Source organism: Vipera berus, assembly GCF_964194415.1.
Source record: "Vipera berus genome assembly, chromosome: 3".
Lineage (NCBI taxonomy): Eukaryota > Metazoa > Chordata > Lepidosauria > Squamata > Viperidae > Vipera > Vipera berus.
In genome coordinates this window covers 148883130-148905768 of record NC_138204.1, presented here as the reverse complement: position 1 = coordinate 148905768, position 22639 = coordinate 148883130, and the positions used below count along the sequence as shown (strand labels likewise).

Here is a 22639-nt window from a genome sequence, read left to right as displayed (position 1 = left end):
CTCTTTTCTTTTCCCCTGCACCTTTGGGTCAAGCTATTCCACACAAAAAATCTCCCCATCCTTTGAAGCAAATTTAGAGATGGAAGAAGGGCAAACAGAATAATATCGGTCAACTTGTAGATGGCATCTTGATGACACAACCCCAAAAAGTATACAGGAACTATACACTTATAAATTTTGAAGACTTACATTTTGAACTGGTCTGATTATAAACACTTATTTGTACTCCAATTTTATTATTTTTACAAATAACTCAAGGCGTGAACATATCCAACATATCTTTCTCCTGCTATTTTCCCCACAACGACCCTTGAAAAAGAGCGACTAGAGCACAGGCCTGCCGCATGCGGCTCTTTCAGCCGTCTCCTGCAGCTCCCAGTCCTCTGCCATGTGCAGTCCAAAAAAAAAAAAGTGGGACTAAAAAAGTTCAACCAATCAATTCAAATATGCAGGGTAGGTGCATATCTTGCCTTGGCTCCACTCTTCAGTCAAACCCTGTTCTGCGCATGCGCGCATGTATACACATTTTTTGCGGCTCCCAGTTTTTCCTTTTGTGAGGGAACTGGTTCCGAGTGGCTCTTTCACTGTTTCAGGTTGCTGACCCCTGGACTAGAGCAAAGTCACCCAGCTGGCTTTCGTGATTATGATTATTTCGTGATTCGATTATGATTATTTCATGATTATGATAGGATCTGAATTCAGTCTATTTTCTAACCTGTGGTTAACTATATCACAGTGGTTAACTATATCAAACTGGCTTTCATAAACACAATGAACTACATCTTTCCCCCTTATCCATTGCAATTGGTCCCGACATGGTAGCATTGGAATTCATGGAATGCATTCTGCTAGTTGTTCTTTTTGGTAGAATTATTTAATCAGTTGAATTCATTCTAAAAGTTAATTGTCAAAAATGAGTCAATAAGAAAGAAGCTTGTACCTGCTTAAAAATGAATTTAACATCATGGAAATTCTGAAGTAACAGTTGTCTCTAAGCAGTGCAATCATATTTCACTTAACTGCTTCATTTAGCAACAGAAATTCCAAATTCAATTAGGGTCATTAACAGCGAGGCCCACCCATACCCTGCTTTCTATAAAAACACTAAATTCTGAACCAAATTGTAATTCTGTATCCATTGTCTTCATTTCATACACAGTCCCCAAATAAGGATTTAATATCTAGCCTAAATACATTGAAGTATACAAAAATCCATATACAATAAAACTGCAATTCATAAAATATAAAATTATAACAGATCTATTTTCTCCAGGTAAGGGCAGCTCGGTATTGATTCATTAGACAAAAATGGTAAAACCTATTTTCAGGTTTTTTTAAAAATCAGTTTTATCAGCAAGCAGTGCCAGTTACAAAACTACTGCTTCACAGTACTACTATCTTCCCCATACCCAGAAGTCAAATAATGTGGATTTGTAAAATCCACCAAAACAATCCAGTTACATATTATACTAAGCATAAACTCTGTCTACATTAGAAAAATGTGGAAAAAAAATTAAAGGAAAAAAAATGAATGACCAAATCTGTAGATTTCAATACTAATACAAACAAATCCAATTACAAGGATACTGTCAACAGATTAATAATCTTTTAAGAAATATTTGCTGTGCAAGTAGGTATTCACATTTTATAAATACAACTTTTGCTACCTTACTTACCGATGACTGTCAAATGTACAAACTTAAGAAATTTAAAAAAATTAGCTGTAGAAGATGGCAAGTACCAGAACTAGGTGAGATCTTGCCTCTAGTTACTTTAATCATCTAAACTGAAGTAACAGCAGTACTTTTTCTCCGTCTAAGGTTGTTCAAGAACTTGTGACTTCACTGCAATAAAAAGAAATAATATAAGAATTAGAAAAAAAAACCTGTTTCATAACACAACCTGTACTGAACTTAACAGGTAAAAATAGATTATAATAAATATTTGGACATCTGGTCCAAACATCAACCTTAATATGATTTGGTTTTGGTTTAGCAAAGGGACAGACTTTTTTGTGACCATGTCACCTTCCAATGTCTGTAGAAAGTACAGCTGGTGGTGTGACAATCTCACTGGAAAGTGCCAACCCAAAATCTTTTTTCAAGGAAAAAATAGGTGCATTAAATCTTTTTTTTTAATCTGCCAAATTTCAAATACATTTAAATACAAATCCCAAAAACATGGTGGAAAATAGAAATAGCTATTTTTTTCGTTCTTTTCAAATTAGAAAATCATTAGAGTATGATTTTTTCACATTATCAGAAAATCGGGCCTGACTTATAAAATGGTTGCTTTTCATTTCTGCATTTATATTTTTAGTTTTTAAGTATTTTATTTAAAACTAGAGTAAGAGGGGTTTTTTTTAGATGGAAGTGCCCGTATTTCTCTGTTATTTTTAATCTACCAACATTTTCTTTTGAATATGGAATTATGAGGCGCGGGGGGGGGGGGGGGAAGAGAACCACCAATGGAGCTATGCCTACTTAACCCCAGGTAAAATTAAAATGCTCTTTTTAAATATAGCACAGTTGTACTACTAAGCTTCGTTGTTGGAAAATAAACATCGATAATTTCAATAAAGCTTACTTTGAAATACCGATGTTGAAGATTACAATCTTTAAATGAGAAAACTTAGGAAACTGACCAGTTGGAAGTTGTTTTTTTGAAAAAAAAAAAGGGAATTCAGAGGCCTCTGCGCACGCGCGTACGTAAGCACGAACATATTAGCACATACATGTGAACGTATTCATACGCCAACAGACTCTGACCCCGTTCATAACCTAGTTATCAGTAAAAGCAGCTCCAAAAGGTCTCCCCAGGCCTATTCCACAGGCAGCTTAAATGCAGTCAAAAGGGAAGCGGAGGGGATGAGGAGAAAAGGCAGCAGCGCGTGCTAGGCCTCCCTATTGGGGGCGGGGCAGAGCTCACGCGGCGCTTAGCAGAAAAAAGCGGGGAAGATTCGGAATCAGGAGTATCTTAATATTGCTTGTCCGTGAGGCAAAGGACCCCGTCCTTTTCCTCTCAAAACCCCGAATACTAACATTACCTTCCGGACAGCCGCCATCACCAGCCGTTTGGAGATCGCAACGCTCTCTTCCGCCGCCGCCGTCGGCCTCCCCTCCCCCGCCTCCCCTCCCCTCCACGGACTTCCGCCACGGGTTGGGTTGTCTTCGCGACTGCCTGTTTCCGTTTTTTTTCCTTTTTTCCTTCTTTTTTTTTTAAACAAATCGTTCCCGCCTCTCCCCCCGCTCCCCAACGACGGAAGAAATTAAAAGATTCAGTCTTGGAAACGGGGAGCGGCCACCACTTCGCGGCTCCTCGTCTCAGGAGGTGGAGTAGACACCTCGCTCTCAAGACCAAACTGACAGGCGGCTAGCAGGCCGCGGTACAAGAGAAAAGGACCCCACAGTAGTAGGCGTCGCTAAGGAAGGCCGAGAAATGGAGGTGCTGGGGGGATGTTACGAACAGATTCTGTTCGGATTCTCCATACAACCGGCCGAGGTAAGATTTAAATAAGAGAAGGGGGAAGATAGAAAAGGCGAGAGTTAAGTTGCTTAACGGGTCCTTAAATACTCACCACGAGGGCCGCACGCTTGGCGGGAAGCGACGCCGAAGTTGCGAGCTATCAGCGTGCGCAAGGGCAGGGGAAGCGCGTGGGCTCGCTTCGTCTTGCTCAGTTTCCTTCCCAGAAGCCTCGGCGGCGTGTCTCGCGCTCAGCTCCGCCTCGTGAGCATCGTACGTTGCAGCGGGGCGGAGAAAATGGAACCTTCCCGCGCAGTCGGCCGGAAACGTTTTCCCTGTGGCTCGCCTCGCCTCGCCTCTCCTTCCGGGCAGCGAGCGCGCTTGGCGGTGTCGGATGATGTCGTCCGCGGCAGTTTTTTTTGTTGTTTTGTTTTTTGTTTTTAAATATGATGTCGGCCTTTAGATTACACCAGCTTCATAGAGGGCTGTCTAAAGAGAGTTTGATAGAGGTTAAGGCCTCCGATCTTGGTGGTTGGAAGCAACGGTTTTTCCAACCTCGTGCTCTCCACACCGGAAGAAACCCCAAACTTGGCTTCCCAGTTTAACATGGCCGAAGTTTTAGGGACGTCTGCTGGGAAGCCGTAACGTGAGGGTTATTGCTTCCGCGGAGCTCGTGGTAGAAGGAAGCAATATTTTCCCCCTTTTATAAATGTTGCTATAGTACATTGGTATGATTTCAGTGTGGTAATGTTTCTATCTGTGAGATTTAAAAACCCAAAATATGATACAACTCAAAGACAAGTCTGGTTAACAAAAACAAAGATTTATTGAAAAGAATAAAGAAAATAATAAAGAAAGAAAGCGTTTGCAAACGCGGCCTCTTAGACCTTTCCCAAGTTGGATTGGGTTCAAAGAGCGCGCCGAGCAAGTTTCAAAGCAAGCATTTATACTTTCTTTTCTCAATACATGCCTGCCCCAAGAAACTTAAGTTAGTCTTTGAAGTCATTTACATTTCTAAAAGATCTTCTTTGAACCTTTACTTCCAAAAGACTTATTGTAACAACTTCCTTACATTCGTCATTACACTATCTTGTTTTACTCACCTTCTTGAGGTGAGTATCCTTTTTAACATTTCAAAAGAACTTTGTTGATTACCATGTGTGAATTCTCTGTCTAAGCAGGAAATAGATGGCCACCAATTCATTGGTGTTACATTTGGTACCATTTATAAAAGAATAACCTTTATTTATTTTCCTTTATATCTGTCAATTGCCATTTAGAATCTCAGTGTTTTAAGCATCCAAAGTTGAACACTATCATTAAAAAAAGCCCACTGCAGCCTCCGAAGTGGAAAGACTCAAGGCACCTTACATTAAAACTCAATAAAAGTAATCAAAGAAATATAAACCTACTGATTTGCCATCGCTACCACCATTACAAACAGATTAGTGTAGCCTGAGAGGGAATCTGTTCATGTAATGGATACAAAAGAAATCAATGCATTTGAAGTTGGCTTTTTAGTCTAGAAAAGCTGTTGGTATGCTTTATTTTTTTGGTATATTTAAAAGTGCAATTTGATTGCCTGAAGTGAAATTTAAGAAATGAGCCTTTAAAAAGTAAATAATGAAATTTGTAGAAAAAAATTGTGGAACACAAATGTCAGTGGCATACATAAAACAACATCCTTTAGTTATGGAGAGGCCCTTCATCTGGAAATCGCTAACAAAATCCGGTATTTTGGAAAATAAACATGTCACAAGGTTTCATTTTGTGGAAAGGCAGTTAGATTACACAGATACCATTCTAACTGAAATTAGTTGTAAAATCCAGTGGCCATGTAATAGATATCTAAGCCCACTAGCTATAATTGCAGTAATTGACAATAACTGCTGCTAATTGAAGTAGATGGAATTGGTTTCTGATCAATAGGAAAAGACTGAGTATATTATGGTTTGGCTGATGAGGTCTGATTTTTCTTTTAAACTGAAAATGCCTGTCCCTATAAAAAGCAGGGGTTCCCAGCCAGGTTGCTCGCACCCCCTGGGGGTGTGAAACAATATTCCAGGGGGTGTGAAAACTTGGGTTTTCAAAATTATAATATGCATAATTAATTGTTATTTTGAACTTTTGTAAGGGGTGCAAGAATATATCAGAAGTGTTCTAGGGGTGTAGAAAAGGTTGGGAACCACTGCTATAAAGTATAGATAGCTTGTAACCACATAGCAGGGTCATTACTGTAATAGCCTACTACTTCAAAGCATTTGATTTTCTAAAGATATGATTTCTATTTTAACAATTCTACTAATTTATACCAAAGTAATCTATCATCCTTTATTTTGAAGAAGAAACTTAGAACTTAGTAATGTTTACATTCAAGCATTCAACAAAACGTTAGATGAGCATTTGGAAGATGTGCTAAGTATGCTAGATGAGGATCTGTGCAGATACCGGTAAATGCTTTTCAGGTTTTTACTTTGTTTTTAAAAACAGTACACTGGAATGCTATAGGAAATCACAGCTGATTTGACTGGTTTTTAAATAAATCTTAGTCTTGATATTTTTTGTTTTCAGAACTGGGCAATTGCTCCCGATTTTACCCATCATGCACACAGTGCTTCGCTGTCAGCAGTAGCTGTGAATGAAAGATATGTAGTCACTGGGAGCAAGGATGAAACTATACAAATCTATGACATGAAAAAGAAGGTAGAACATGGAGCATTGGTACATCACAATGGTAAGGAGTTCATGTTTCTTTTATGTCAGAACCCGTATTCTAAGGGAGCTCTTTCTAACTTTAATTCTACCTCTAATCTTTCTGCACTTCTGGGTTCTGCCATGCTCCTGGAGGGGAGATGGGAAATGCTGCGAGCTATTTGTTTTCCTCTATTGCTACACTGTAACACTTTTGCTGTTTCCACATACACACTCTTTGAACTATCTTTCCCCCTTGATATCAGCTTGAAAGCGGGGAGGAGAAAGGAATGCGATTCCAGCAACTGGTTTATCTTTGCTTTTGGAAGGGAAGGTGTGAAGACCCAACAAAAAAACGCTGCAACCCTGAGACAGCCTGGCATTATCAGCTCTTTCCCACAACGGAGTTAACACCTGGGGATTGGCCCATTCGAACTGACCGGATAAACTATTGGGGTGGGGTTTGCTTGCGACACTTATAAACTATTGATCTGAGTGGGAACCCCTCAGATCCTGTTTATTATGCTTGCTATCAACTTCTCCTAATAAAAGTTCCTTTTGGAAGAAACTGCTTCCATGAGTTCTGCTTTCTTAGGATGAGGTATTGAAGTGGGCCCTGAAAAGTTGCATGAGTGAGGCATAGTTCTCAGCAGGATTGCAATATGGTGAAAACTCATTTTGAGGAGAAGTGTCTGTTTTTCACAAATGTATGAAATTGTAGGGTATAATTCTTGTGGAACTATGTCACTTGCATAATCACATTATTATAAAAATATAAATTGTCTCACTTGCTTTTAATTTATGTCATTTGTCTAATGTTGATAATGCAGTTCCATTTAATTTCATTGGCAGATGGAACTATTAAATTAATGAATGGGGAAATCAGAAGGGGCAAAGGCTCCATTTGTATATTTAAAAAAATATTAAGGAAAGTATAACTCTTTATTTGGTTATATTGACAAACATTTGTTACCTACTCTGAGATTCCAAAATAATATCTTTCTTGATGCCAAGAAACAACAAATGTGCCTCTTCAAAGGAGAAATGAAACCAAGTATCTCCGTATTAGACTTTCAAGTTAATTATGGTAATACGAATCCCCCTAATGGGTTCAAAAGGGGCAGTTGTTAAGGCTTTCATTACCAAGAACATGTCCTATGCAGCAAAATAATGAAACAAGGGTTGACAGAAGGAGCAGTCTCCTGAGGAAGCAGTGCACATGAACATGGCCTAAAAGGATATCTTTGCCCATGACAGAGAATAGAGCCTGAAACAAGTACCTATGCAGAGTGTTTGTGGTTAACTTACTTTTTTAGCCCTGCTGGCAAAAGATTATCATTTCAGGGACCCCTGTTACTGATACCATAGATTTCTCTTTTTATGCCACTATGAGAGCTAGTTTGGGCTAGTGGTTAAGGTATCAGATTAGAAATCGGGACCATGAGTTCTAGTCCTGCCTTAGGCATGAAAACCAGCTCGGTGACTTTGGGCCAGTCATTCAATGGTTTAATCTTACTCCAGCACAGCCTTATGGGCGCTCAGGGGTGCCCCCCTCTCCTGGGTGCGACCCGCCTTCCTTTCCATCGTGCCTCTTGATGACGGGCCCAATTATTGGGACCCCGAGAGATGGCTGGGCAGGGACAGGAGCCTCTCTTCCAAATTTAATAAGAGGCCCCTGGTGTGTTTTCTAGCCAAATGTTTTGAGGGGTTAGGGAGGGGGGTGGGTTTACCGGTTCGGTTGGAAACTAGGGGGGTTCCACCAACCGTTTCTCAGACCAGGTCAGGGACTGATCGCGCCGTGGTGGGGGCTGGGCTGGGGGCCTACGGGGCCCCGGGGCGGGGTGTGGGATTATCTATTCCCACGGCGGTTGGGAATGGCCGCAGGTGTAGGAACAGAGGGCCACATCAATACCCGGGGGTGCGTCCCCGCTGTCTTCAAGCGGTGATGCGCTCTGACCGTCTGATTTCAGCACGTGGTACCGGGAGCGAGGATGAGCAGCCACCTGAGCTCAGGCTCGTGTATTTTAATGCCAGGTCCGTAATGAATAAAGCACCTCTCATTCGTGATTTGATTGAGGAGGAGCATGCGGACCTGGCTTGCATTACGGAGACCTGGTTGGGCCCAGAGGGCGGGGTCCCCCTGGTTGATCTTAGCCCATCAGGTTTCCGGGTGCTGCACCAGCCTAGGGCTCAGGGTAGGGGCGGTGGAGTGGCAGTTGTTGTGAGGGAGACCTTATGTCCGCGGGAGGCCACCACAGTCCAGATAGCCGGGTGTGAGTCCCTCCTCCTGAGATGCGGTCCCAGAGCTCAGTTGGGCTTGCTGCTGGTGTATGTTTCACCTAGACAGTGGCGGCAGCCCTGCCTGAGCTTCTCGATATCCTCTCAGGGTTGGTGGTTGAGTTCCCCAAACTTATAGTTTTGGGTGACTTCAACCTACCATCCCTGGGGGGATCATCTGAGTTAGCTCGGGAGTTCATGGCTTCCATGACGGCCATGGACCTGAAGCAGGTTATTCTGGGCCCAACTCACGGGGGGGGTGTCACACGCTCGATCTGGTTTTTCTATCCGGACGGTGGCTAGATGATCTTGGGGGGCGTTCCCCAATTAATTTACCCCTGTCATGGACCGATCATCATCTCCTGCGGATGGTCTTCCGTTTTACCACTCCCTGCCGTGGGGTTGCTGAGCCAACAAGATGGTTCCGCCCTAGACGCCTTATGGACCCTGAGCGGTTCCAAACGGCGCTTGGGCCCCCACCTGCCTCCTTTGCTCACAGCTTGGTCGATGCCCTAGTGGAAGCCTGGGAAAGGGCAGCCACAGAGGCACTCGACCAAGTTGTACCCATGCGGCCCTTGACCCGATGCAGATCCCAACGGGCCCCATGGTTTTCCATGGAGCTCCGCGAGATGAAGCGTCGGAGACGGGGCCTAGAGAGCTGTTGGACGTCCAGCCGATCCGAATCCGACCGGTTACGACTAAGGTCGTTTACGAGAACTTATCTCGCAGCGTTGAGGGTGGCTAGGTCTAACCACTTTGCCACCCTCATCGCGTCCGCAGATAATCGCCCAGCCGCCCTGTTTAGGGTAACTCGCTCTCTCCTTAATCAGAAGGTGAGGGAGGAACCCTTGCAGGGTCGAGCCGAGGAGTTTAGTCGATTTCTGTCGGACAAAATCGCTCGGATCCGGACCGGTTTGGACTCCGACTGGGCAGAGTCTGACGAAGAGGATACGGGCGGCCTTGTCGATTCAATCTGGGAAGAGTTCGATCCTGTGACTCCTGAAGAAGTGGACAAGATCATGGGGAAGCTGAGCTCCACCACGTGTTTATTGGACCCGTGCCCCTCCTGGCTGACTTATGCAGCCCGGGATGGGACACGAGGCTGGCTCCAGGCAGTGATTACTGCTTCTTTGAGTCAGGGTAGTTTTCCCGCTGCCTTGAAGGAGGCGGTGGTGAGACCCCTCCTCAAGAAGCCTGCCCTGGACCCAGCAATTTTAAACAACTATCGTCCGGTCTCCAACCTTTGCTTTTTGGCGAAGGTTGTTGAGAGCGTGGTGGCGCAGCAGCTCCCTTTGTTCTTGGATGAAGCTGACTACCTAGACCCGTACCAATCGGGTTTCAGGCCCGGGTACAGCACGGAGACGGCATTGGTCGCGCTGGTGAATGATCTCTGGCGGGCTCGGGACAGGGGTTGTTCCTCTGTCCTAGTCCTTTTAGACCTCTCAGCGGCTTTCGATACCATCGACCATGGTATCCTGCTGCGACGTCTCAGGGGGTTAGGAGTGGGAGGCACAGTTCTCCAGTGGTTCTCCTCTTACCTTCTGGGACGTTCGCAGTCGGTGTTGGCAGGGGGGCAGAGATCGACCCTGATACCTCTCATTTGTGGAGTTCCTCAGGGATCGGTTCTCTCGCCTCTCCTGTTCAACATCTATATGAAGCCGCTGGGTGAGATCATTCGTGGTTTTGGAGTTGGGTATCACCAATATGCTGATGATACCCAGCTTTTTATTTTGACCCCAAACCACCCCAGTGATGCCCTCGACGTGATGTCCCGTTGCCTGGAGGCGGTCCGGGTCTGGATGGGGAGGAACAGGCTTCGACTCAACCCTGACAAGACTGAGTGGCTGTTTGTGCCGGCATCCCGGGAAATTCCGATTATTCCATCATTGGCCATGGGGGGTGAGCTATTACCCCCCGTAGATAGGGCCCGCAACTTGGGGGTCCTTCTAGACTCACAGCTCTCTTTGGAAGAGCATATTGGAGCTGTGACTAGGGGGGCCTTTGCCCAGGTTCGCCTGGTGCGCCAGTTGCGGCCCTATCTAGACCGGGATGCCTTGCGCACAGTCACTCATGCGCTCGTGACCTCTCGTCTAGACTACTGTAATGCTCTCTACATGGGGCTGCCCTTGAGGTCCACCCGGAGACTCCAACTGGTGCAGAATGCGGCCGCGCGAGTTGTCTTTGGAGTTTCCCGATACTCCCATGTTACACCTTTGCTCCGCGAGCTGCATTGGCTACCGGTTGCTCTCCGGGTGAGGTTCAAGGTGTTAGTTATGACTTACAAAGCCCTTCATGGCATGGGTCCGGATTACCTACGGCAACACCTGCGGCCGGCGTCAACTTCCCTCCGTCCAGTGCGCTCCCACAGAGAGGGCCTCCTCAGGGTGCCGCCAATCAAAGAATGCCGATTGGTGACCCCCAGGGGGAGAGCGTTCTCTGTGGGTGCGCCAGACCTTTGGAACCGCCTACCGGTTGAGCTCCGGATGGCCCCTGACCTTCGCTCCTTCCGGCGCGATCTCAAAACATTCTTTTTCGAACAAGCTAGCCTGGTCTGATGGGATGGGGTTGGGTTTTTAAAACTAGTTTTAACTTTAATATGTATTGATTTTATGGGCATGATGTTTAATGGTTTTTTAATTTTTGTATTCGATTTTTATTGTGTATTGCCCTGTTCACCGCCCTGAGTCCTTCGGGAGAAGGGCGGTATAGAAATCAAATTATTAAATTAAATTAAATTAAATTCTCTCTCAGCCCAACTCACTTCACAGGATTGTTGTGGGAAAATAGGAAGAGGAAAGCATATTAGGTATGTTCACCACTTAGAGTTAGTTATTTATATAAAAAAATAAAGGCAGGATAATAAAATTTAAAAGCATGGCAAGACATTCTGTAAACTTGTAGGGATATATAAATTATGATTTTGCTATAAAACCATTTTGAAATGCCCTCCATTTTAAACGAAAAAGCTTGACTAAAACTGTTCCCGTTGATTTTCAGGCACTGTAACCTGCTTGGAATTCTATGGGAGTGCTCATCTATTGAGTGGAGCTGAAGATGGTCTCATATGTATTTGGAATACAAAAAAATGGGAATGCTTGAAGTCAATTCAAGCCCACAAGTATGTTCCCCTTTCTCTTATATAATTATATAATAATTTGGATCCATAACAATGTAAGCAAAGTTTTATTTCCTCAATAGTGCTTGTTTGCCCCTATCTGAAAAAGTATTCAAGAGATTGTGTATGGAGATTCTCAGTCATCTAGGTCAGCGTTCCCCAATCTGTGGGCCACGGCCCAGTACCGGGCTGCAGCCACTTGGCCACTGGGCTGCGTGAAGGGTTGGCCAGTGCACGTGCACATGCGTGTGCACTCCCCCCCACTTGCGCTAGCAGCGAGCATCCCACTGGCACTACCTCTGCCCCGCCCCAAAATGTGCTGCCAGCGCTAGCACCGCCCTGCCCCCCTGTGCGTCCCACCGGTGCTAGCATCGTCCTGCCCCCGAGCGTCCCACTGGCTTTAGCATTGCCCCGCCCCCTGAGCATCCCACCAGCACTAGCATTGCCCTGCCCCTGAGCAGGGCAGTACATAAAACTGCACCCCCTCCGGTCTGCAGAAAAAATGCCCTCCACGGAACCAGTCCTTGGTGCTCAAAAGGTGGGGACCTCTGATCTAGGTCATAGCTATCCCAAAGTTGCTTTGTTATAACATAATTGGACTTTCTTGTTTTTCTTTGAAGATATTTTGCTTCTCATCCAAGAAGCTTCTTCAGCTCTGAATAAGCTCTGGGAAAAAAAAGTCCAGTTCCCTTGTGAAAAAGCACCTTTGGGATATTCAAGAGATTCGGGATTCTCCAGAATGATATAGTATGCAGTGGGGGAAAAAAAGTACATGATGAAACCTCTTTTTCATTTATTTATTATATTTCTTTGCTTCTCCATGACCGAAGTTTCTATTGAGTGTGTGTGTGTCTCTGTGTGTCTGTGTGTGTACACACACACATATATATGCACACACATATATATGTATATATATATATATATATATATAAAAGGTAAAGGTTCCCCCGCACATGCGTGCTAGTCGTTTCCAACTCTAGGGGCCGGTGCTCATCTCTGTTTCAAAGCCGAAGAGCCAGCGCTTGTCCGAGGACATCTCCGTGGTCATGTGGTCGGCATGACTAGACGCCAAAGGCGCACGGAACGCTGTTACCTTCCCACCGTAGTGGTCCCTATTTTTCTACTTGCATTTTTACGTGCTTTCGAACTGCTAGGTTGGCAGAAGCTGGGATGAGTAACAGGCGCTCACTCTGCTATGCGGCACTCGGGATTCGACCCGCCAAACTGCTGACCTTCTGATCGACAAGCTCAGCGTCCTAACCCACTGAGCCACTGCATCCCTTATATATACATATACACATGTATATATACAAACATATATGTATTTCATATGTATTTCATATGTATTTCAGAAACAATAAATATATAGTATAAAAACTAGAGAACAGAGATAAAAAGGTAACAAAAACTGAAGAACCTAACCAATATTTTTTGTTAAAATGTTCTCTAAATATTGGAGAAGGAAACTACCTGTAATTACAATTGCTAGAAATTAATATCTTAGTTTCTGCCATAAAGACTGTCAGGTAAGGTCTAACATAAGCTTAATATAATATTTATATTTACTCATATGGATCATATTATGATTGAATATATTGATAATGGTCTATTTGTATTAAAAATCTTGATGCTTTTTATGTATTAGGGGCCATGTGACATCTCTTTCTATTCATCCTTCTGGAAAGTTGGCTTTATCAGTAGGAACAGACAAAACATTAAGGTATGTCATAAGATTGTAAATGGCCTTTGTTTTATTTAAGATAATGCTTTTTATAACTTCAAAACAATTAGCTGTTCCAAGCTGTGAAAATATCAGAGATGTTATTGCTAAACAAGTTAACAAATTTATAAGTTACATACGTATTGAGTAAAAGTAATCTAATATAGTAAATGCTTCCAAAACTATCCAGATGAAGTTTTATGCTCTCTACTTTGCTGTCTTGCCATCTCCATTTCCAAATTCCACACATGCCTTAAAGCCGGTGCAACTGAGATATGTTTTGGTTAGAAAAGATATTTTAAACTGACACTATTGATATTTTGTATAATAGAAAAATGTGATAATGTTGATATTCAATTGTATATGTATTAACAGCAATAAGAAAAATATTAAAATAAAAATAAAATTAAAAAAATTGCCTAGTGTGGAAAAATGTGTACTACCAGAAGAAGAGAGGAAGCACTAGATGGTATAGTACTGGATTTAGAGTGAGGAAGTTAATATGTACCACTGAATTACTAATGGACCCAAACAACACGTTGTTTGTTAAGTACTTACGATTGCAAAACTAGAAAATAAAATATTTATTAAAAAAAGAAACATATCAAGATTTCTCTATCTGTCTGTCTCTCTCTCTCTGACACACACACACACACACACACACACACACACACACAAACACATTTCTTGAGTTGGTATGATTGGGATGCATGATTGAAAAAGTAAGAATAGGCAAAAGGTTGAGGTGCTAAAGGGGAATGTAATGTACTAGCCTGTAAAAGTAGTTCCTCTAGAAATGCATTAATAATCCATTCTAGCAGACTTTCACAGTTGGCTGCCTGTTAATCTAACATAACTAATTTTCTAAATAAATACACTTTTAAAGTTAAATCTAGTGATTTTGAAACAGCTGCTGTTTTAAAAATATACACAGACACACCCACATATACAAAGGGCATTTACAAACGTATTCCAGTTGGGTGGGATGGTAATCATACATGCAGAAATGTTCAGGCTTTTCAGATGCAGGATCAATAGGGTCCTAGATAATCTATTTTAAAGACCTTATATCTATTTTACATTAGTTCAGAAGAACAGACATCCTATACCTTTATCTTTTCAACGGGCTCTCTAGTCATTTAATACTCACCCATTTTAATTGAGATTGCCAAATTAGATTCAAGGTGTTAGTAATGACTTACAAAGCCCTACATGGCATGGGTCCGGATTACCTACGGCAACACCTGCGGCCGGCATCAACCTCCCTCCGTCCAGTGCGCTCCAACAGAGAGGGCCTCCTCAGGGTGCCTCCGATCAGAGAATGTTGATTGGTGGCCCCCAGGGGGAGAGCGTTCTCTGTGGAGACCTATGGAACCGCTTGCCGGTTGAGCTCCGGATGGCCCCCGACCTTCGCTCCTTCTAAAAACGTATCTATTTGAGCAATCTGACCTGGTCTGATGGGTTAGGGTTGGGATTTTAATACATCTTAATTATTGTTTTAACCTTGGGCATTTATTTAATCGTTTTTAACTTTTGTATCCTGTTTTTGTATTTATTGCCCTGTACACTGCCCTGAGTCCTTCGGGAGAAGGGCGGTATAAAAATATAATAAATAAATAAATTACAGTTACATAACCTATGGAAGGAAGTTGTTTATTTGTCGCTCAGGCTGACGAATAATCACTGGACCTTTCTTGGTTATGCTCCATATGATCAAGAGATATAACCCAGAACAGAGTTTTTAATATCAAAAATTTGTGGCTGCACATTATTTTTCCAAAATAAAATAAAATTTTATTTTTTGAAAATTAAATGCTAACACTAAGAATATGCCCCTTAAGCTTAATCTTGCCAATTAAGTCACTTAAATATATTATCATCTTTTCACTCACTTTTAATAGCTCTTACAGCAGAGGTGCCCAACCTTTTGGGCACCAGGGATCAGTTACATGGTGAGAGGTTTTTTTGGCGGACTGGAGGGGGAGTGGTTTTGTGTGCTGTGCATCCTATGGATGGGGCTTTGCTTGTTTGTGCAGCCCGGTACTGATCCACGGACCGGGGGTTGGGGACCCCCGTCTTTAACAGTCAGAAAGTTCCTCTCTAGGACAAGTTTGGATCTCTCACAGTGAAGCTTCCTCCAACTGGTTCTTGCCTTATCCTGGGTGCTACTTCCTTTTCCTTATGACATCCCTTCATGCGTCAGAAGGTTGCTATCCTCCATCCCTTGGTCTTTTTTCTTCTTTAAACTAAACATACCAAATTGCTTTAATCACTCTTCATAAGGTTAGCGTCCACGTCCCTTGCCATCTCTCTTGTTCTCTGCACTCTCAAGGTTTTCCTCAAAAGGAAACCATATTGCCTGTAATTTGTACCATCTTCTATCTTTTTCCATAACTACTGAAATGAAAATGATTTACTTTCCTTATTAGTATACGACAGTCTTGTTAATTAGGAAGGAGTAATGGACAAGAAATGCAAGTAGAAAAATAGGGAGCACTACGGTGGGAAGGTAACAGCATTCCGTGAGCCTTTGGCATCTAGTCATGCCGGCCACATGACCACGGAGACATCCTCGGACAAGCGCTGGCTCTTTGGCTTTGAAACAGAGATGAGCACCGGCTCCTAGAGTCGGAAACGACTAGCACGCATGTGCGGGGGAACCTTTACCTTTACCTTTAATGGACAAGATATTATTGTAGATTCAGATTTATGGATACATATTTTATCAGCAGCTTTAACTCTTTAAATATTTCCCTTTAATGTAGAAGTTAAAATTAGAGCATAGAAAAACTAAAGTGTTTACTTTTAAACATTTCTTAAATTTTAAAATAATTAAGTTGTCTTCGGTTCAAAAGATTTGTATTGGTTTTGTTTTTTAGAACATGGAACCTCGTAGAAGGAAGATCTGCTTTCATAAAAAACATAAAGCAAAGTAAGTATGTTCCTGTGCTATTTATTATTGTTTATTCTTCATTATTATTTAAATTTATCAAATCTTTTAAGGTAGCTCTCACCGTCTAGTGAAAGTAAAGCTTGGAAAATGGTAATGTATATATTTTCTTGTTCAAAATTGCACTAAGCCACCTTTGTCAAGGACCATCTCAGACTTTTTATAAAATTCCACTACAGATAACTATCCTTACTGGTAACAGGTTGAATAGTGGAATAATAAGAACTCATCAAATTTTAAACTGTACGATAGGAATTCAGCAAATCTTTGAAAACTGAAAGATTGTTTGGGTATGGCAGTTTAAAATGTGTTGAGTTTTTATTATTCCATATTCAACCTGCTGTGCCTTAATAATACTTACAAAGTAAAGAAAATTGGCATAGTAGACTGCATTCTGAAGAGGTTAACGGGGCACAGTTTTGTTACTTTGTAACTAGCCATATTCACCATGGCAGATGCTTTGTGAATGGTCAAGTCCCACCATCATAGCCATTATCATGCCATATACTGTCTAGAGTTCCAAATGTGCTCATTGACCCTGCCTGCCCTTTGCCATAGAATTCTTCAGAGAGTATATAGCTGCCGCCCTGAAGATGTTCTAAAAGGCACTGAAAATCTGTCTGCTCTCCCAGTCCTTTTGTCAGAATGGTTGGGGTAAAATTATGCCATTTTTGTGATATTTTTAGGGACTCTTATCATCCATTTCTTTATTTTATTGTTCTAGTTTTTTATTATGTAATGTGCTCAGAGTAGATTGGAATCAGGCATTCTTTAAATCTCTATAAGTATTTAATAAATCATTGTCTTCTCTTGTATTCTGCTAATAGAATTAGCTTCTATTCAACTCAAAGGTATTTAATATCAAGCAATTTAATTTAGAACCGAAATCTTTTATAAAAGAAATAACCTGATCTATGTTCTTTCATTTTTAAAAAATTTCATTTCATATATATTTAATTTTGAATAAAAAGTCAAATGATTGTAACACTTGTAACAATATCTCAAAGTGTAATTAGTAGTGATAGAATATTTTTTTCCCTTTCTTTTAACTATATTCTCTAAGTCAGAGTTCCCTAACCTTTCCGGCTTGGCGGCCTGTAAGGAAAGGGAGCAGCAGGGAAATGTGCGTGTGCGCAGCTTGCAGGTGCATGCGCAAACGGGTACGTGCATGACAGTGGTGCTAGTGTGCACGCGCATGCACAAATCGGCCACTGGAGCCCATGTGATGCTGGCAGCGGTGCTAGCGTCCCCGTGCATGTGCAAATGGGGCCTCTAGTGCCCGCACATTGGTGCTACCACGAGTGGGACAGGGCTCACCAGCTATTCCCGGGGCCCAGTGGCCAACAGCTGCAGACCATAGGTTGGGGACCTCTGCTCTAAGTAACCTTACTTAGTATTAGGGCATTCTCTGGAGAAAGAAAGTAGGATAATTTGAGGCTGGTCATTTAGGCTTTGAATGAGAATTTTGAGTTACCATAATTTGTTTAATTAGCTTGTTATCTTGGTTGTTCATGTTATTCTCTTGTCCAATACCAAAATTTTCCTATTATGCTTCTGAAAATTCCTCAAACTTTGCGGATTGGTGGCCCGACTGTGGGTGAGAGAAGGGAACTGGGCTGCATGAGTGGTGGGCTGGTGTGTGCACACAGACATTGTGTGAGTGGTGGGCTGGCACACACACCCACAGCTTGACATGGTAAGCCAGTGTGCACAAGTGGCCGAGCCGCCGCTCATGCAAGTTGAGCTGCATGCACGTACTCTGGCCAGCCGCTCGCGCGGCCCAGTTCTAAATAGCCCACAGCCTGGTAGTGGGCTGAGGTGCAGGGGCTGGGAACATCTGTCATACTATTACACAGTTCTAATCTTTGTAAGAATAGAGTCATCACAGTCTTTGAATATCTTTTCCAAGGCTTTCATAGTTGTTTTATTACCAAGTGCTAGTGTGTGATGTATTTCTTGAATGTAACATTTAGATCCTTATTAATAGATTATACATAGTAATCTATTAATGGATTATTAATATTAATTTTAAGAATTTTTGTTTAACATCAAAAGACAAATAGGCTAATAAATCTTGAATTCCAGGAGTATAAAAAGTGTAAAGGCAAGGTTTTTCTTAAATAGTAATAAATAAATACCTATTGGCTACTACTTAGAGCCAAATCTTATCTGCAATAGATGACACCTATGATTTAATCTTTTTTTCTCAAAATCTGTATGATTTATATTTTTTAGATGCACATCTTGTTAAATGGTCGCCTAGTGGTGAGATATATGTGGTGGCTATAGCTAACAAAGTTGATGTATACGATTTGGAAACGGCTTCTATCTCTGGTACCATTGCTACAGAAAAGAGGATATCTTCAATAAAGTTTATCACTGTAAGTAGAAAAATAGTGTCAAATAATTTAGAATGTTGTAAATGAATCCAATCTCATACATGCACTTTTTTCATGTTTGAAGGATTCCATACTTGCTATTACAGGAGATGAAGAATTCATACGATTGTTTGATTGTGAATCTCAAAAATGCCTTTGTGAATTTAAAGCTCATGAAAACAGGTATTTTTTGTTAATAAAATAATTGCGTATGTTTAAAAAATGTTAATTTTTAACATACTGTTTACTTCTGAGTTTTGTTTGATGATAGTACATGTAATTGCCATAGGGTTAATATCAAAATTCAGTACTTTAAATTTTCAGTGATCTCAGTATTGGAATATTTTTATTTAGATCAGTCTTTCTCTTTAAACATATCATTTATGTGCTCACCTTTGGAGGAGTTGTATTATAGCTCTTTTGCTGTTTTTTTATGTTGACCATTGGTGAAAACGTATACCATTGGTAAATTAGGCTCTCTGTTTCCTTTCCCTTGCATTTTTTCACATTTTATTCTATCAGATAGTGTTTGGAGGAAAGCAGAGAGGGACCAAAGTAAGATTCCATTGCACGATTCAGAGTTAATTGTTCTTCATATATTGGTAGAATTTGATTAAGTAATAGTTGTTAGCATTTTGCAATCCTTTTTTGAATATTGTGAATATTTTTTTATCTATTTAAATTTTAAAATGTAATATAATCTCTTGATCCTTAGAATCAAAGCACTGTACAATTTCAAAATGGAAGGCTTACATATTCTAGTAACAGCATCAAGTGATGGGTACATTAAGGCATGGAATCTGGATATTGATAAGGTTTGTATAGTATCAAACTTCAAAATATTGTGGAAGAATAGTTATGAAAAATGAGAGACGATATTCCATTAATAATTACACAAAGAACAAATAGAAGATAAAATGATTTATACAGCGTCTATATATAAAAAAAGAATGTTCATTTAAGAGTGGTTTTTACAAGGATTGGAAGTGTTGTATGAGTGGAAGAACCCCACTGGATACAGTCCTTAAAACTTAGAATTGTATCTTTAACTTATTTCATGATTTCCATGATACTTAAAGCTGCAGTTTTAAGTAAACTCAATTGGCTTGCTTTAATATCAGGGAGACTTATTTCTGAATAAATGTGGATAGGGTTATGTTGCACTTAGATGTTATTTTTCAAGAAATATTTTACAATTAATATATATATTTTAAAGAGAGGAACTGTCATTTGAAAAGGTAACGTGCTAGGGTTTCAAGGCTTTTGCTTTTGCTTTTCTTATTTTACAGTTACTTCATTTTAATCATTCGCAAATAATTCCTAACTATATAAGCTAATTCAGGATTCTCGAATTGAGGGGGATTGCAAACAGTATAAGGTAGAGGAGATGGTTTCATAATGGTTCTTATTTTTAAACAGTCTGCCTAGGGAGGAACAGCATAATCAGAATTCAGTCTGGGCGTTGCTTTCCATTTTCTCCTAACAAGCCCTCAGTGGGAAATATTTATTAAATGTAAAATTGTACATTATTACATATTGTATATATAATTGTCCTTTGAAATAATTAGTTCAATTTTGGGGTGGTGAGATCGTGATATTGCAACGTTAGAAAATCACTGAAATAATCCATATTTAATAATCCAAATGAACTTCTGCTGGAATAATGGAAGCCTTCCGTTGTATTCACCTGTACGGTCTGCCACTGAATAACAGTCTAATTGAATTCAAATCATTCTAACTTTGTACTACAGAGATACAGGTTTAGCTATAAGTACAATTTGGATTGCTCACAATTACACCTCATCTAAGCATATTTCTTACATTGATCTCTCATTAGAAACTTTGTAAATGTTGCATCAAATTCAATAAAAACTGTGAGACTTGTAATCAATTTGTAAACATGTCCTTTCAGAAATGTTCAGTACAATGGATCTTACTTCTAAGTAAAAGGCTATAGTGTGGACTATCCTTAAAACAGCTTTCTAAGAAACAGGGACAGTTGAACAAGTTAGTTCTTTTAAGATAAGGCTACAGAAATGCATTTGGGATTTTATCTGTCGTTGGTGTCACCATAGTCTGACCAAAGAGAGAAGCAACCTGGAATTAAGGAGAAAGTTCCTAACAGCGAGGACAATTAACCAGTGGAACAGTTTGCCCTCAGAAATTGTGAGTGCTCCATCACTGGAGGTTTTTAAGAAGAGACTGGACAGTCGCTTGTTTGAGACGGTATAGGTTCTCCTGCTTGAGCGGGGGGCTGGACTACAAGACCTCCAAGGTCCCTTCCAGCTCTATTCTAGTTCTTCATACGCTGTTCAAGTTTCAAATTTACTGCCTTGAGTTCTTTGTAAAATAATAATGGCAGTATATAAATAAATAAATAAATAAATAAATAAATAAATAAATAAATAAATAAATACATACATACATACATACATACATACATACATACATATTGATAGAGCTGCATATTGTCTGAGGAAGAGGATGCTGCAGAACTCTACTGATCTTCAATGTGATGGTTGTTACCTTAGCTGCTATAAAATAGCATGGTTATTTTTCTGGAGTTTATGTGAATAAATGTCTTGGATTTATTTATTTATTTTTCAGATTGAGAATGCCCCATCGTTGCTATGTGAGGTCAATACTAAGGCCAGGCTTACCTGTTTAGCAGTATGGCTCAAAAGAGATTTTGAAACAGAGCAGATCCCTGTTGAAGCCACAACGTCTTCATCTCAAGGTATTACTGTAGAATTTTTTAAAAAATTCTGTCAGGTAAACTATAATTAAAATTATATAATTGTTTGTTTTATTTTGCAGTACATGAAGCCGAGCAGCCATCACTTACGAAAAAGAAAATTTGTTGGGGCGATAGTAATAAACCCTCAGAGGGAGATGTCCAAAAACCCATTCTAAAAAGAAAATCAGGAAACATGCAACAAAAGAAGAAGTTACAGAGATTAAAATAAATATGTAGTCGTAATCATATCCCATACTAAATATATAACAAGGAACCAATGTGTTTTTCACTTTAAGACTTTTTTCATTTTTAGTACATACTTAAGAATATTTTATATATTAATGTTTCTAGGAAACTATAGCTATTATATTTCTGCCATAACAATACCCAGATCTTTTCACTTCTGTTTTTAAGTGGGAAAATATAAGTCTCAAATATTCTGCAATGTATGTGAAATTTCCTATTCTAGTATTATTTAAATTAATTTTCAAGTTGTTAATATATTTTAATATTTACACATATTTTCAGGTTTTCTTACATTTTTTCATGGAGGCATTATTCATATAAGGATTTTAATTACCAGAGTAAAAATGCATACAAACTAGACTTAAAGAAAAAAGAGTACAAAAGAATAAAAAATGCAAGAAAAATAAGAGAAAAAAAGAGTGTAATAAAGAATATAAAGAAATGACTTCCAATTTTCATCTTATTTTAACCTTGATTAAATAAATCAATTTTATATTCCTTTTATTTCTAACAGCATTAATCTAATTTATTCAAATATTGCCATAGTATTTGATATCTTTTCAACTTTTCTTTATCCCTTTGCACAGACTTCAAGTGCTTAACAAGTGTGTTATGTAGATCTAAGAAAACATTTTCCAGGTCATTCTCCTGGTTTGTCATTTGTATTTCCCTTTTTAATTTTTAAAATTTTACCAGTTTATCCAATACAGTATCCTTTTCCAAATCATTCTCTTCATCTTTTATTTGTAGTTCCACTTTTGGTAATTTCTGTGTTAGACAAAATTTGCTTTATCTGTCATTCTCTCACTGACATATTTTGACATAAATTTATTCATAGAATCATATTTTATTACTGACACTGATTATATTGCAGCTACTAATTTCTGACTATTCTTCAAAGATCCTTAATCCTTTCCAATATTATGACATTCTGTGTCACTTTGTCTCAGTTAACTGACAATAAAAACTGACTTGTGTTGTTTTCCTTCCAACTAGGATCTTTAGGTCCCTCTCATGTACAGTGTGCAAAATAGTAGTCACTTGTCTTTGTTAGGAACCAAAT

General features: G+C 40.2%; 2 protein-coding genes across 13 annotated transcripts in view; one reads left to right on the top strand and one right to left on the bottom strand.

Moving 5' to 3' along the window:
- The window catches only part of LOC308666193 (tRNA selenocysteine 1-associated protein 1-like), a 13265-nt gene extending 9481 nt beyond the window's left edge, over positions 1 to 3784 (bottom strand). For 5 of the 12 annotated variants that reach the window (XM_081324799.1, XM_081324807.1, XM_081324809.1 and 2 more), the window contains exons 1-2: positions 3578 to 3784; positions 1677 to 1844 (exon numbers count right to left, since the gene is read on the bottom strand). The gene's annotated coding sequence lies outside the window, so the exon portion shown is untranslated. Of the gene's footprint in view, positions 1 to 1676; positions 1845 to 3046; positions 3163 to 3577 lie in introns of those variants that run through there. The other 7 variants (XM_081324806.1, XM_081324808.1, XM_081324804.1 and 4 more) reach the window with 3 other exon arrangements.
- PAK1IP1 (PAK1 interacting protein 1) lies at positions 3411 to 22639 on the top strand. Its single transcript, XM_081324798.1, has 10 exons — positions 3411 to 3501; positions 6034 to 6196; positions 11428 to 11548; positions 13191 to 13265; positions 16145 to 16197; positions 18451 to 18596; positions 18679 to 18776; positions 19309 to 19408; positions 21201 to 21330; positions 21411 to 22639. The coding sequence occupies exons 1-10, from the start codon at positions 3439 to 3441 to the stop codon at positions 21557 to 21559; spliced, it is 1098 nt and encodes a 365-aa protein (XP_081180924.1). The 5' UTR covers positions 3411 to 3438; the 3' UTR covers positions 21560 to 22639.